Genomic DNA, 14,011 nt, shown 5'->3' with positions numbered 1-14,011 from the left:
ACGTAACCGGATGACGACAGTGACGTGCATGCGACGTCGAAGCCGTGATTGTAAACATCAAAGATGGCTGCGGATATGTTGTGTGAGTTTGAGACTGCTTTGGCCTCAACCCTTAACGATTTGGAAGACGGCACTCAAATCTTTCATTAGCAAGTAAGTGAATGTTCTGTTTTGCCGACCGACAACGGCAAACGTTTAATTTAACAGTTTAACAGCTGTTCGCTAAACGAACGGGGCTTAATACGTCGCTCTGATTGGTTGTAGTGCTATCCAACTGCGTGCAGTGGCATTTGAAATGCACGAGTAGGAGCCGCCCCTTGAGTTGGAAATTACTATTGATCGTGGCCAGACCCTCTATCGTTCAAAATATCAGGGTCTGGATTTCAAGGCTATCAATCTGGTGCACTTTGAGAGGAAAAATAATGGGCTGCATCAACTGTGAGCTGTTAAGTTAACATCCACCTGCCTATGGACAACAGATGGAAATTAGCCCCTGGGCTACAATCTGGCACATTTACATGTTGGAATGACTATGTTTATCAATGTGCATTGTCCTGAAATAATGAAATAAAAATAAAATAAAATACTGGAATAATCCGATTTAATGTTAGTCTACATGCCTACTAAACATGTCATCATGTCCATAGATTAGTTTTTTCTTTGATGGTTGATTTTAATAAAGGTTCCCTTAGTTTCTATCATCCATCAGACAGCATCATTATCTCAATTTTCTTTCTGTCTGTTTGTTGTTATAAGTGCCAATTGTCTAGAGTGAAATAGTGTGAAAATGTCAGAAATAATGTTCACTGCATTCCTTGCATGTTTTTCTGTATACATTATATTGTACACGCAAACAAAAGAAATGTGGACTCGCTCATTAAATCATTTCTTCAGATGTCACAATTGGCAAGAAAACTCCACGTGGTGCCTTTCATCTGACAACCATCATTTCTGTCTGAACGTTTGACTTAAAAACACAAGTTATTATTTTGCCCTGACTTTTGGTATTGTGTGAGGATATGCACTTTTTGGCTTCCACTGTTATGTCGGATCACTTCTTTCTTATTTCGGCCACAGTCCGACATTCTGAGGCTGTATCGTTCACAGAGATCGCCACACGCTGACACCGTTACACGCTGACACCGTTACGCTCACACAGTGCAATCAAACTACATTTTCCCTGGTCGCCACCTTCCCAACGAGAATTTTGGCGTGACTGCAGTGATCCACACCGTGTAGAGTCTATTTTTATTTTATTTCCCTTTCAGTCGCCGTTTGCCACAATCGCCTTCCTGCACTCAGTAAATTATATTAATTTGGGTTGTTTCAATGACAATGTATGGGTAAATATGAGCGTAACGTGATGCCTACAAAGGCTGCGCCACATTTGGAGCTGATTGTGATTTATGAAGGGGAAACAGGCGTAGGACGAGCGTGCGCACTGTTTCATTAATCCGAATATCTCTGTGCGCACGCATTTCCGTAAATCCTACAAACGCCACCTTCCAACGCAAATTCTACGCACGGTTTGATAAATGAGGCCCCTGGTCTGCAACTCTACCTCACAGTTAATGAGGACCATTTTAGTCAGGGCCATGGGACTCAACCTGTAACCTTGCTTTTGCCAATTCACTGCCTGTCTAACATGTTGGCCATGCGTTTTCCTGCCACAACCCAAAAGCCTTTCTTTCAGTTCCTTCATCTTCGTGTCACTTCTTGTTCACTGTCATTAAAAGCCATGACGTAACTCTCAAAAAAGCTAAATGGTGAATCACTCTGAATCAATTTGGCCTTATAAATCTGCCAGACACTGGAGTTGTGGTGAGGGGGACAAGCTGACAGTAAATTAATATTGATTTCTTTCCCGTACTGTGCAGCTGGTTTCAGGCTGAGTGGATTTACTCTTAGAGAGTTGTCAGAGGGTGGGCTGTTTAATGGGGAGTTATCAATTCTCTTGGAGTTTGAGTGCCGTCTGTCGGTGTGCTTACATGATGGATTGGCTGCTGAGTTTTAGTTGCGATGCAGAGGGAAAATGTTGATGGTTGAGAGAGAGGAGGATGCAGAAGTTTAGGATCACAGAATATCTTAGCTCCGATAAATATGATTTAGCCAGCTGGGCTATTTATACCGCTACCAGATAAACTTGTTGTATGTGGTTGTTGCTGCTCTCCAATATGATTAAACACAGCTCTCCTAAAGCCTCGGCAAAAACAGATTTGAAGATAATTCAGTTAATACAAATTTCAAATCCGTAAAAATACATTTGAAGATCATTCTGTTAATACAAATTTAATATATCAACGTTGCACTCAATATTCCACCATTGTTTAATATAATGCAGGGTGGCGGTCCTTTTGATGCAGTTGTTTAATTTGAGAAAGAAATCACAGCTTAATACTAGTGAAAACATAAGTAGCAGAGTGAAATAGTTAGAGTGTGTGTGGGTGTGAAGCAGATCCAATGCAGTGGAAAGGTTAGTGAATTGTGAAGTGTGAAGATAAGGTTTGAGGCGATATCAATGAGACACAAGGTTAGACATCGGAAAAGGTCACAGCAACGCTACGGGGAAATACATGCCGATTGGTTCAACTGTGTGTGTGTGTGTGTGTGTGTGTGTGTGTGTGTGTGTGTGTGTGTGTGTGTGTGTGTGTGTGTGCTGCCTTCAACCTGATTTTAACTAAGGGTTATATCTTTTTTTCTAGCCCAACCTCAACTGTGCTTTTTTGTGCTGATTTTTAAGATTAAAGCTCCCATATTATACACTTTTTGGTACTATTATACACCATATTATATGGTCTTAGTGGTCCCTAATACGTTTTTCTTTAATTGTTTGCTGAAAAAAACTTTCAGATAATTTATTGTACTACGCTGATGTTCAGCTAATCTTGCAATGGCCTGTTTTTTAAAAAGAGCTGCAGCTCCCCTCGTAAATATACAATCTTTGAGCTGCCCTCGCCCCCTGTCCGGAAGCGAAGCCAGATACACGCCTCACCCTCTGTCTGTCAGGGCCGTGGACCAATAAGAAATAGGGGTGTGGGCTGCACAGTGAAAGCTTCTGGCTTTCCAGTTTGTGAGGTCAGAAAAGGGGAAAATTCTGACTGGAGTATATTGGGGGGGAGGGGTGGGGGTTTCAGAAAGGGGGAGCGTAAGAACAGGAGAGATTGTTATTTTTTTAAATATTTTGACAGTCTCTAGGCACACCGTGGACCCATGGATATGTTAGAACACATTTAAAAAGTGCATTTAGCATAAGTGACCTTTAATATCAAAAATGACGCTGTAAGATTACTTGAAATGTGGGAACATCGGGCAGTGGCAACATAGAGCTGTGGGACCATTACCTCTTTATCACACTGTTTTCTTTTGGAGTCACTGGAAAGTCACTGTGACCCAGTAGCCCAAATGATATAAGTCGTAAGCAAAAGAAAATGTAAAAATACATGGAAGAAATCTATATATGACACATGGAGAACTTTTTTAGTAGGCAGCTGTTTTGGTAATGTGTGAACATGTGAGCAGGGTTTATTTTGCTGGATCTGCCTTAAGCACCTGCTCGGTAGAGCTGGTCTCCTGGGAATGCAAAAACTCTCCACTGCTGGCCCCCAAAAAGATCAGTGCAGTAAAAAGTTACCTGCTTGAAATACTCATCATCATTAGACAGCATCTTTATAATTTGAACCCCTTACTACAACCTATTGAAATCTGGGCTCACTTTTTTGGCAAATGATGCTCAAGGCCATCTCCATCAAACGTCAGCCCACTGTTTAATTGGATAACATAATCTTAATAATTGTATTTAAAATACCAAAACGTCCTCGCTGATGAACCACTGCCACTGTCTCTCTCTGAACTCCAGTGTTGCTGCTGGGTATCTTCCTCTACACTCGCTGGAGGAGCTACAAAGGCCTGAAGGAGGGAGTCTACCACGCGTCTGCCCACCATGATGGCTGGGAGGACATCCGGGAGAATGTCCTCAACTATGACGAAGAGGGAGGCGGGGAGGAGGACCAGGTAAACACTCTGATACACACACACACACACACACACACACATGTTTGTGAACTTCAATCTTTGTGAAGGCTGTCATTGACATAACCCATTAACCCTAACCCTGCATAGCCCCTAACTCTTACCTTAACCACCAGAACTAAATGCCTAAACCCAAAACTCACACTAACCCTAATTATAACCTGAACCTTAAAACCTGGTCCAAACCCTCAAACACTACTTTGAAGAAGATAGGACCAGGCACAATGTCGATGAAATGCTAAATCTGGTCCTCATAAACATGCCTGTACAAGTGCACACACACATTCACATTTCATCATTATTGTGCTCAGAGACTCCCAAAGTACGAGGGGAAAAAAAACTCTTGTGCTTTACTCCGTGCACTTGCTTGATGATAAAATGTTTTCAGCTGCATTACTTTTACGATCACATTTATTTTGGAAATACTTTGCAGTAGCTTAGAGCTAGCGGCTTTATAGTGGAGTCAGTCTTTTGTGTGTGTGTGTGTGTGTGTGTGTGTGTGTGTGTGTGTGTGTGTGTGTGTGTGTGTGTGTGTGTGTGTGTGTGTGTGTGTGTGTGTGTGTGTGTGTGTGTGTGTGAAAATACTTGAATACACAAATGTCATCACACTTTGCCCTTAAGATGTAGTCCTCAGTGTTGTTGAGCACCTGCAGGGACTAATGCAAACCTTTCTCACACTCACACACAAGTTGTGATCCCCAATAGCAGAGCAGATGCTTCGGTGAATTCTCAAGAGTCTTGTTTGAAAGCTCTCTGGAGGAATGGAAAAAGCACTCTACTCATCACATAATCACTTTGACACAGCGACCATCTCCTCCTCTGTTTCAGAAGGATGTAGAAGAAAAGGGAGAAGCCATTCTCCTCTTACATCTATGCAGTGTCTGTTTTCCATCTTTGCAGCCGTGGTTAAATGTTTTAGTGAAATCAAAACAGCACTGAAAGGATTGGCCGTTTCAACCCCAATGTGCACATAACAGATGGAGAGAAAGACCCTTATCACCTTTACTCATATTGTGTTTTATCTTCTTGGTCGCTTATACACACACACACGTGAATGCCTCATACATACGCAGTTACATACGTCTGTCAGTCCATCCATACCATTCTTGTGAGCGCAATATCTCAAGAACAATGTTTCTGCTCCAAAATCCCTTTGTCATAATGATTAAAGTGACCATGAACATTTTGATTTAAATCAGAAAAACATTAATGTTTGGGATCTGAATATTTTTTTTCCACATTCAGACTTGGTAATTATGTCTTTAGGCATACTGTTCACAAAAAGTCCAGCCATGTGGCAAGTTCTCTATGTCGCACAAAAACACAGACGAGAACGGGCAGTGACAAAACAAATGTATATTACTTTCTGAACACTTGTTCTGTTTGTGTGTCCCCAGAACGCCTACGACATGGCAGAGCTGCAGAAGTCCCTCCAGCCCAGCCCTGCCCAGTCGGTGCAGTACTGCCGCTCCAGAGCCTTGTATCACCACCGTCCTCCTCCTCCACACCACCATCTCCACCAGGCGGCCCCCACTCCGCCCTGTGACCCCCTGAGCAGGACAGCCAGCTCCAGCACATTGCCCCCCTCTGCAGCCTCCACCACCTCCTCCATGGGCCTCCGTAGGGACGTCCCCCCCACAGGGCCAGACACGGCCCTCCCAGCTAGCAGCACGTCGCTCCCTCTCTTTCTCCAGTCAAGACCTGTCACGCTACCTGTGTGAGATCATACGTGACGCCGACCAGCACCCTGACACAGGGCCTTTTGACTCCCTGCAGGTCTATTCCACGGAGGGAGGGGTCTCGCCCGCCGGCTCCCTCAGCTCCTTTAGCTCTGCGCGGCCGGAAACAGAGGGGAGCGAAGGCGGAGGAGACCAGGCAAGGAGTAAGGAGACCATCGGGAAGTGCTCCCATCTCTCTGTCCCTCCCTCCCTGCGGTATCTGTCCCCCTGTAATAGAGTTGCAGGGTAAGTATCGTGGGGTGAGCCTGTCGCTCACCACACCTCTGCTGCATAATTTCCTTTCCACCTTCATTCACAATCTATTCCTAAAGATAACCATGCATATACTGCAGGCTATGACCCAGCTTATCCAACATCAAGTATTACTACATCTCTAATAGAAGGGTTCCTAAAACATTCTGTGTATATTAAGCAATACCATATGGAATAGTATGCATGTTGGCTTCGGAGCAACAGAGAGCCTTGTAAACAGTGCTGGATTAACCTAGCAGGGGTGGCTGTGGGCCAAATTTCCCCCACTTTCTGTACAGAAGTAAGAAATTACATATACATTTTTGGTAACTTGATTAAGCATCCATTCATTTATTCTACAAACTGGCCCATTTCGAGCAATGCCTTTTCCGTCATTTTTCAACTAGCAACCACACACTTATCCTTGATAAATTGTCAAATGCCACGTCCAAATGTAAACAAACACGCATGTAAACAGAAATATAGAGGGCAGAAAAACAATCAACAAACAATTATTGATTGTATGGTCCATACAATCAATAATTGTTTGTTGTAGGTCGATATAGTGATTATCGCGACCCTTTCTACCACCATCCTCTCCCACCTGATCTGCCTATGTCACTCTCTGCTATCTCACATGATGTTGACCCTCCCCACCGCAGGGCGAGGGGACCTGCAGCCTCAGGTGGACAGTGCCATGCAGGATGTGACTGACCTGTGTCTGCTGATGGAGGAGACAGAGAAGCAGGCGGTACGGCGGGCCCTGGTGGAGGAGAGAGGGAGATTCTGCACCTTCATCGGCTTCCTGCAGCCCGTTGTGGTGAGGGGAGGGGAGGGAAATGGGTAGGCAAAACGCTACATGGTAAAAATAACTATCACTACCGTCTGGTGGTTGTATGTCTTTATACGTAGGCATGGGCCGGAGTACAAATTTCAAAACCACAGTGAGTATCGCAGTGAGTTAACATCCCTGAAATTGAGATGCAATAGGATAAGACAAACCTTTTCCAGCTAAAGCACATGGCGTGGCCATACTAATTAGGAAGAATCTTCCTTTTCAACAATAGTCGACAAAAACTGACCCAAAGGGTCGATTTATTTTTGTGACTCGCACCATTTTGACCCTTCATGTCACCCTGGTAAATATGATGCCCTTTATCATGGGATTTTGGCTTAAATTGTGCTTGTAATTTGGTAGAACTGATTATTTAACTTCCAATAGGGTAACTAACCATGTGATGGAGACATTCTGGTTATGTATGAACAATTTAACCATGGTTGCATTTTCTTCATTTAAATGTTGATTTATCTGTCTCCCTGCAGGCCCATAGGCTGCAATCGTAATCTGGTGAGATGGAGGATGGTGTTTCATGGATGCATCGATGACTTTTTAATAACAGCAAGTATTTTTGAACTGGTTCACAACTTTGGCCTTTTATCAAGAATACGCTGTGAACATGGAATGGAAAACAAAGTTGCCATGCTAGAAAGGAGGGGGGTTAAACAGAGGCAGTGTCATTGTTGGACACAGTGTCCATAATCAGAGAATAGAATGGCTGTGGGCAGAGTTTAACAGAGTTGTCTCATTCCACTTTTTAACTTTTGGGAAAATGAGGGCATATTTTACAATTCTTTCGATTCTACAAATGAACTTGTCTTCATTACATCTAATTGCCAAGAGTTCAAATTTCAGCGGCTGAATTCCAAAAATCAGTGGAACCACCATGGATTATCTGCACAGGATGGACAAACTCCTTTCTATTTGTGGCAGAGAGGACTTCCGAACAGTGCTGGAGCTAGAAACTTGCCAATTGATGAGATGTGTGAAGGAGATCAGACCTTTGGTATCAATGAAGACGCCCATGTACCAGTAGAGACAGAAAACAACATTGTTGTTCCTGTAAATTACTTTAATGTGAATCAAATCATTATGGACAGAATTCAAGAAATATTTGACCCATTGAGTGATGATGGTAATCGCGGCATACATTTATTTTAATTTAATGAACGGTAAACAAGCTGATCACTGTAAATGCAGAACACTTTAAGTGGAAAGTAAGCATATTTTTTTCAAAAATTGTTTTAATTTTTTCAAAAAACATAAATGCTTAATTTACAGACAGCAACCGGTTCCTGATTGCATGAACTGTTTTGAATGTGTGTTTCTTTTATTCTTAAACTATTTTATAAGGACCAATCTCTTTTTTTAATAAAAATATATACAAATATACTTCTTGTTCAATCCATCTCCTTGTATATATGCAGAAAAAAGAGAGGACAGTAACAGGTAACATTGCCCAGCCCTAGTTGTGACACACCACCAAACATTTTAGTGAGGCAGAAGTGATCATTGAGTCGGATAACTTTTGTGTAACTCCATCATCACCATATACTGTATAACAACATTTTACGGCTGCCAGTTTTCGAAGTAACATTAGTCTCTCAGACATAACGGGAAAGTAATCAACACCTCATGAGTGGGATAGAATGAGTGCATAGACACCACACTTATTCACACAGGTAATAGTCTATGGGGGTGGAGTAATGTGGCAGTGAGCCAAAAAGATAGGGTTCAGTGCCACATTGCCCCCAATTCTCGAAAAGACAGTGTGTTCCTTATATTATTCTTATGAAGGTGCAATCTCTCCATCTGTATAAAGGACACCATATCCTTAAGCCATTTTTTAAAACATGGTGGGCGGGTGGACTTCCAAACCAGGAGAATTAGCTTCTTAGCAACCAGCATTGAGTCCCGGCCGTAACAACTCAAAAGTTCCTGTAGAGCAACCAAATAAAACAATGCATCATCTGGCAGAATGTCTCTGGAATAGGCTTTTGAGAGACACGTTAAGATCTCCATCCAGAAATTGTGAAGTGAAGGGCAGAACCAGAAACAATGTCAATGCCAGTGATCCTTCAGCCGAAAGGCACATCGTTTCTGGCACTGGCACATCGTTTCTGTCACATTTAGGGGACCCTGATCGGAAGATGCGGTTCTCTAATTGCATTTTTAATTTTCTTGGCATTTTTATGCTTTAATGATAGTGTAGAGACAGAGTTGAAATGGGGCAGAGAGGGGAGTGACATGCAGAGATTGACCGCGGGCTGGAATTGAACCCGGGTCTGCTGCTGGCTGAGGCCCATGGGGGTGACGCCCTACAAACTGAGCTAAGGGCATCCCCTCTGATTGCATTTTTAATGAATATGTTGCATAGTCAACCTTCACTAGCATTTTACTGGTGAACAATTTGTTTCCTATATTTTGAAACAGACAGGAAACAGCACGTCAATCACTAGAAGCATGTCTTCTGGTACGGAGTTCTACGTGTTGAAATGAAAGGACAGACAGATTGACATTCACAATATTTGTAAGTGTGGGCTCACACAAAAAGCTTCATCAATGTTATTGGCAGCCGACAGTCATCAATTTCCGATGAACGCTCTCGACCAATGGCGTCTGGTATTGGTAAACACTTCTCACTCTGCACAATTTTGCAAAATGCGGGCTGACGGGTGCACTACAGCTGTAAAGGAGCCGGGTTTAGTTAGCTGTCAGGAAGATCTGAATGACAACATTCCAAATGGAGAGTGACACAGAGTCTAACATCACATATGCCACGGATGGATCGTTTGAGGTGGAGGACTTTTCTCATTCTAAATTGTTGCCGCGCAAATCGGATGTAGATGTGTCTCGATCGTGGTCTCCTGTCAGAGGAATGGGTGAAGTGAACCGCCCACCTCTGATTGGCCATCAGATGTTGTGACCAAAAGGTCGACCTTCTGTCACCATTCGGCTGCAACGGACAAGGCTGATTTGAAATCATAGGTGTATCATTCTCTCTATGTCCGTCTCCCCTTCACTCTCTCCCCTCGCCTCAATCTGTGTGTGTGGCTAACGAGATATCATTATGGGTCTTGGATGTGCTGTTCAAAGAGGGTCTGGAAGTATTGGCTGGGGTAAACTTCTCTCTGTACACAGTATTAGCTTATTTCAAGGCTAGCAGCTGGATGTTTGGCAATCCTTCTCAGATAACATTTTAACCCATAAGGACCCATGGTGACACCCACGTAACACACACTTTGAATGTCCTACAATCTTCCTTATACAGCTTTTTTGTTGACTTTTACTCATCAAGTCCCTAAGTGACATATACTCAACGTCCTGGTGTGGTGGTAATGTGACAGTCATGTGACTATGTCAGGAAGTGACTTCCCAAAAATTGCATTGTGACATGTGCACACAAGTGAAGGACACAGCTCATTTTAAAATTTTTTTTTTTTGTTACTAAAGGTGAGTTTAAACCCATTTAACAATTATAATGCGTTAATAAGGTGTCCTTTATTACATTTAACTTAGTCTGACCATATTTCATGAACAAATTAATGTAGAACAAGTTAGGAAAATATCGCTGTGACGTATACGTCACATCGGGTTTTAGCCTTAAAATATTCTTGGAAATTCTGATGTGACATATTTGTCACAATAACAAGAATGGTAATAAGCCGCTCAATTAGCTACGCTGTTTCAATTATTTTTAATTAATAGATGTTCTTTTGTGCAATTCAAATTACATTTGAACATATATAATAAAAAAATAATTATAAATTATTATGTTATTGATCAAATATATTACAAAACTATTTTTGCATATCTGTAAATAAAACAAACACAATTCACTGTCCTATGCTGGTCCCATTTGAATGTAGTAGGCTAATGGTTTTATTTTTTCTTATGTATGACTGAGAATAAGCACTACACTGTTGAGAATGCACTTGAGATCATCATGGGAGATGAAAGTGAATTTGAAGGCTGCGACGACGATAGCTCGGATGAAGACTCAGATTACACTCCCAACAAAAAAGAAATGGAGAGGGAGTGGTGTGGTGTGGCGATTCAGACTCTAGTGAATCAAGTGATGCAGATAGATGAAGTGCCACAACCAAACACAACGGTTGAAGGAAAAAAACTATTTTCTTGGAGAAAAGCAGGCCTCCCCTGGCAGGCCTAGAGGGCGGGTCCCCTCAAGAAAGTATGTAGTGGGCTCAGGAACTGGACAGTGTTCGTGTGGTTGCTTGAGCGCCTTCAGGAGCTGGTAGCTAGCATGCTGGTTGCTGGAGGCCGGGGACTGGAGCTTGCTGCTGGAGGCCGAGGTCGACTCGGAAGCTGGAGAGCATTGTGGTAATGGAAGGCAATCCAAACTTGCCGGGGGCAGAGGCTTGAAGCTGGGGACCGGGGGCAGAGGCTTGTAGCTGGGGACCGGGGGCAGAGGCTTGTAGCTGGGGACCGGGGGCAGAGGCTTGAAGCTGGGGACCGGGGGCAGAGGCTTGAAGCTGGGGACCGGGGGCAGAGGCTTGAAGCTGGGGACCGGGGGCAGAGGCTTGAAGCTGGGGACCGGGGGCAGAGGCTTGAAGCTGGGGACCGGGGGCAGAGGCTTGAAGCTGGGGACCGGGGGCAGAGGCTTGTAGCTGGGGACCGGGGGCAGAGGCTTGTAGCTGGGGACCGGGGGCAGAGGCTTGTAGCTGGGGACCGGGGGCAGAGGCTTGTAGCTGGGGACCGGGGGCAGAGGCTTGTAGCTGGGGACCGGGGGCAGAGGCTTGTAGCTGGGGACCGGGGGCAGAGGCTTGTAGCTGGGGACCGGGGGCAGAGGCTTGTAGCTGGGGACCAGGGGCAGAGGCTTGTAGCTGGGGACCGGGGGCAGAGGCTTGTAGCTGGGGACCGGGGGCAGAGGCTTGAAGCTGGGGACCGGGGGCAGAGGCTTGTAGCTGGGGACCGGGGGCAAAGGCTTGGGCTTGTGCTGGCAGCTGGGAGACAAACTCAGGAGGGTATAAAAAGCTCTTTGCCCACTCTGGCAGGGACTCCCCAAGCCAAGGCTGTAGCTCCACAGCTTGGCGTGCCAGCGTCAAGGCTGCCTCTCGGTGGTCGAGTGTGGGGCCCTTCTCCCGGGCTTTCTTGAGGCAAGAAATGGTAAATGTTACCTCCTCAAGCTCGACCTCAAAAGATTTGTCTGCTGGGTCCATACTTGGTCTGAGTATTCTGTTACGGTGAGTGGCAGACAGGCAGGCAAGGAGGACTCAGATGCAGACAGTTTCACTAGAAGACTATTTATTCCTTCCAAAAACTCCAAGAGGCGCAAAAAGGCTAGGCACATGAAACACAGGGACAGACTCACCAACAGGTACAATACTCAGACAGGGAACAAAGACACACAGGGAGTTATATACACACACAAGACAGGGCAGACAACGAGGGACAGGTGCAACACATTAGGGGAGGGAGCAGCAATCAAACAAGAGGGAAACTTGACAGGACATGGGGAGGAACAAGACAGACATACCAAAATAAAACAGGAAACACAGGGAACACCAAAACAAGACAAGACAAAGACAGACCATGACAACAGTATCCAATGAGGCAATATTATGGGATCCTATTCAGTTTGCGCATTTTGTGACGTAAAACAAATCTTCAAAATAATTTGTTAAACAGAACTGTTAAAGTCACAATATTGATATATGTTGTGGAAATGCAAATACAAATGCAAATGTGTGTTACTAAGCAGAAAAACTGTCATGTTGATTCATTTTAAAATAAGGAATACATTTACCATAAACGCCCAATGTGACATATTTGTCACATCACAGATCTTTGACATTATGGGGTAGTATTTGAAAAAAACTTCAGAAATGTGTTCTTTGTGGTCCACTTGGTCTGTGTTATATCCCCCATATTTTTCCTTTAAGGGGAAATGGGTCTGGGTTCTTATGGGTTAATTAATTTTGATCAGGCTTTTTCAGATTCTCTCTGGATCTCTTTGGCATCATCTCACAGGCAGATACATTACTTTGATGGCTCCCTGGTAAGACGCTGTCATAGAAACTTCCAAGATGCAAATGCCATCACTATTGCAACATCCAGTGGGCCTTTTAAACCACATCGCCATCACAAGAAAAGCTGCTGATGTGTACAGTGCAGAGTTGGTGAGACCACCCAAACACTGAATCAGTAACAAGCATTGGTACTTCTATTAAAATGATTTAAACAGATGCAGAAGGAAAAATCCAAATTAAAGAAACTAGGCAAGTGATAATTACTTCAAGATGTTAAAATGCTAAGCTGTAATGTGACAATACTACTAATGTCTATAAAAGTTTAATGTTATATTATTATTTCTAATGTTAGAAATAACCTCATTATTTGTATTGAAAGCCCAAGGAAAATAAGACGGAGAACGTTTCTTCTAGTCTCAGGTTAAACGTATATTCTGATATTAGACACCTTGCGTGTGTTTTATAGAGGGAGGTTCTGTTTCGAATGGTTGACGTAGCTTTTCAAAGCTGTTTTGAACAGTTTGTCAATGTACACATTTTTGACATACGCCGCCTCGAAATAAGTTGTCTTGTTTTAAAGAGTGAGGTTCTGTAGTCAAACTGAGAAAATAAATAAATAAAATTAACTTTGAAAACCAAGAGGAAAGAAAAACACTCTTAAATGTGTATCCATCTATTCTAGCACAAAGTAGATTTGCAGAGAGATTTTGCTTTAGAACCAATTATCGGTTGGGATTTGATTTTTAAAAGCCATAAACCTCAGCACCTGCCTGCATAATGATTGAGCATTTGACATTTAGCTATAAACTTTCAGCAGCTACGTCAGAAATGTTATTATTTTCCAAAAAACATCATGAATCACAGTGTTAGGACAGGCTTTAAGAGCCCCAGTGCTGTGTTTCATATCTGGGAGCGTTATGGGAGCGTTATAATGTGGTAAATGTATGTATTTCTTCTCCTGATCTTAATACGCTATGAGTTATTCAGTCTTTAGAGACAATATGAAAAGAAGCATCACGTTGATTTATTATGAGAATGTAAAAGCAAAACACACAGGTTGCACACAGGAGGAAATGTCATTTTCAGAAAAAGGGACTTAAGTTTTATTAACTTTTTCCATGGAACTGAATAGCAATGCATAAATGAATATACTCTAATTAGCTCTTAGAGGTCATTTGAATCAG

At 43.2% G+C, this 14,011-nt stretch overlaps 1 protein-coding gene across 1 annotated transcript in view; it reads left to right on the top strand.

Moving 5' to 3' along the window:
* LOC307264790 (neural-cadherin-like) overlaps window positions 1-6,846 on the top strand; it is a gene marked incomplete at its 3' end in the record, with an annotated part of 43,515 nt that extends 36,669 nt beyond the window's left edge. Inside the window, exons 5-8 of the mRNA XM_080046296.1 lie at window positions 3,857-4,011; window positions 5,427-5,671; window positions 5,724-5,977; window positions 6,662-6,846. Coding sequence (XP_079902422.1) covers window positions 3,857-4,011; window positions 5,427-5,671; window positions 5,724-5,977; window positions 6,662-6,846 — 839 coding nt within the window. The remainder of the gene's footprint in view (window positions 1-3,856; window positions 4,012-5,426; window positions 5,672-5,723; window positions 5,978-6,661) is intronic.
* Between the last annotated feature and the right edge of the window lie 7,165 nt (window positions 6,847-14,011).

This window comes from Ammodytes marinus, assembly GCF_949987685.1.
Source record: "Ammodytes marinus genome assembly, chromosome: 1".
In the NCBI taxonomy this organism is placed as follows: Eukaryota; Metazoa; Chordata; class Actinopteri; order Uranoscopiformes; family Ammodytidae; genus Ammodytes; species Ammodytes marinus.
Note: the sequence above shows the minus strand (reverse complement) of the source record. Positions and strands in the feature narration are given on the sequence as shown.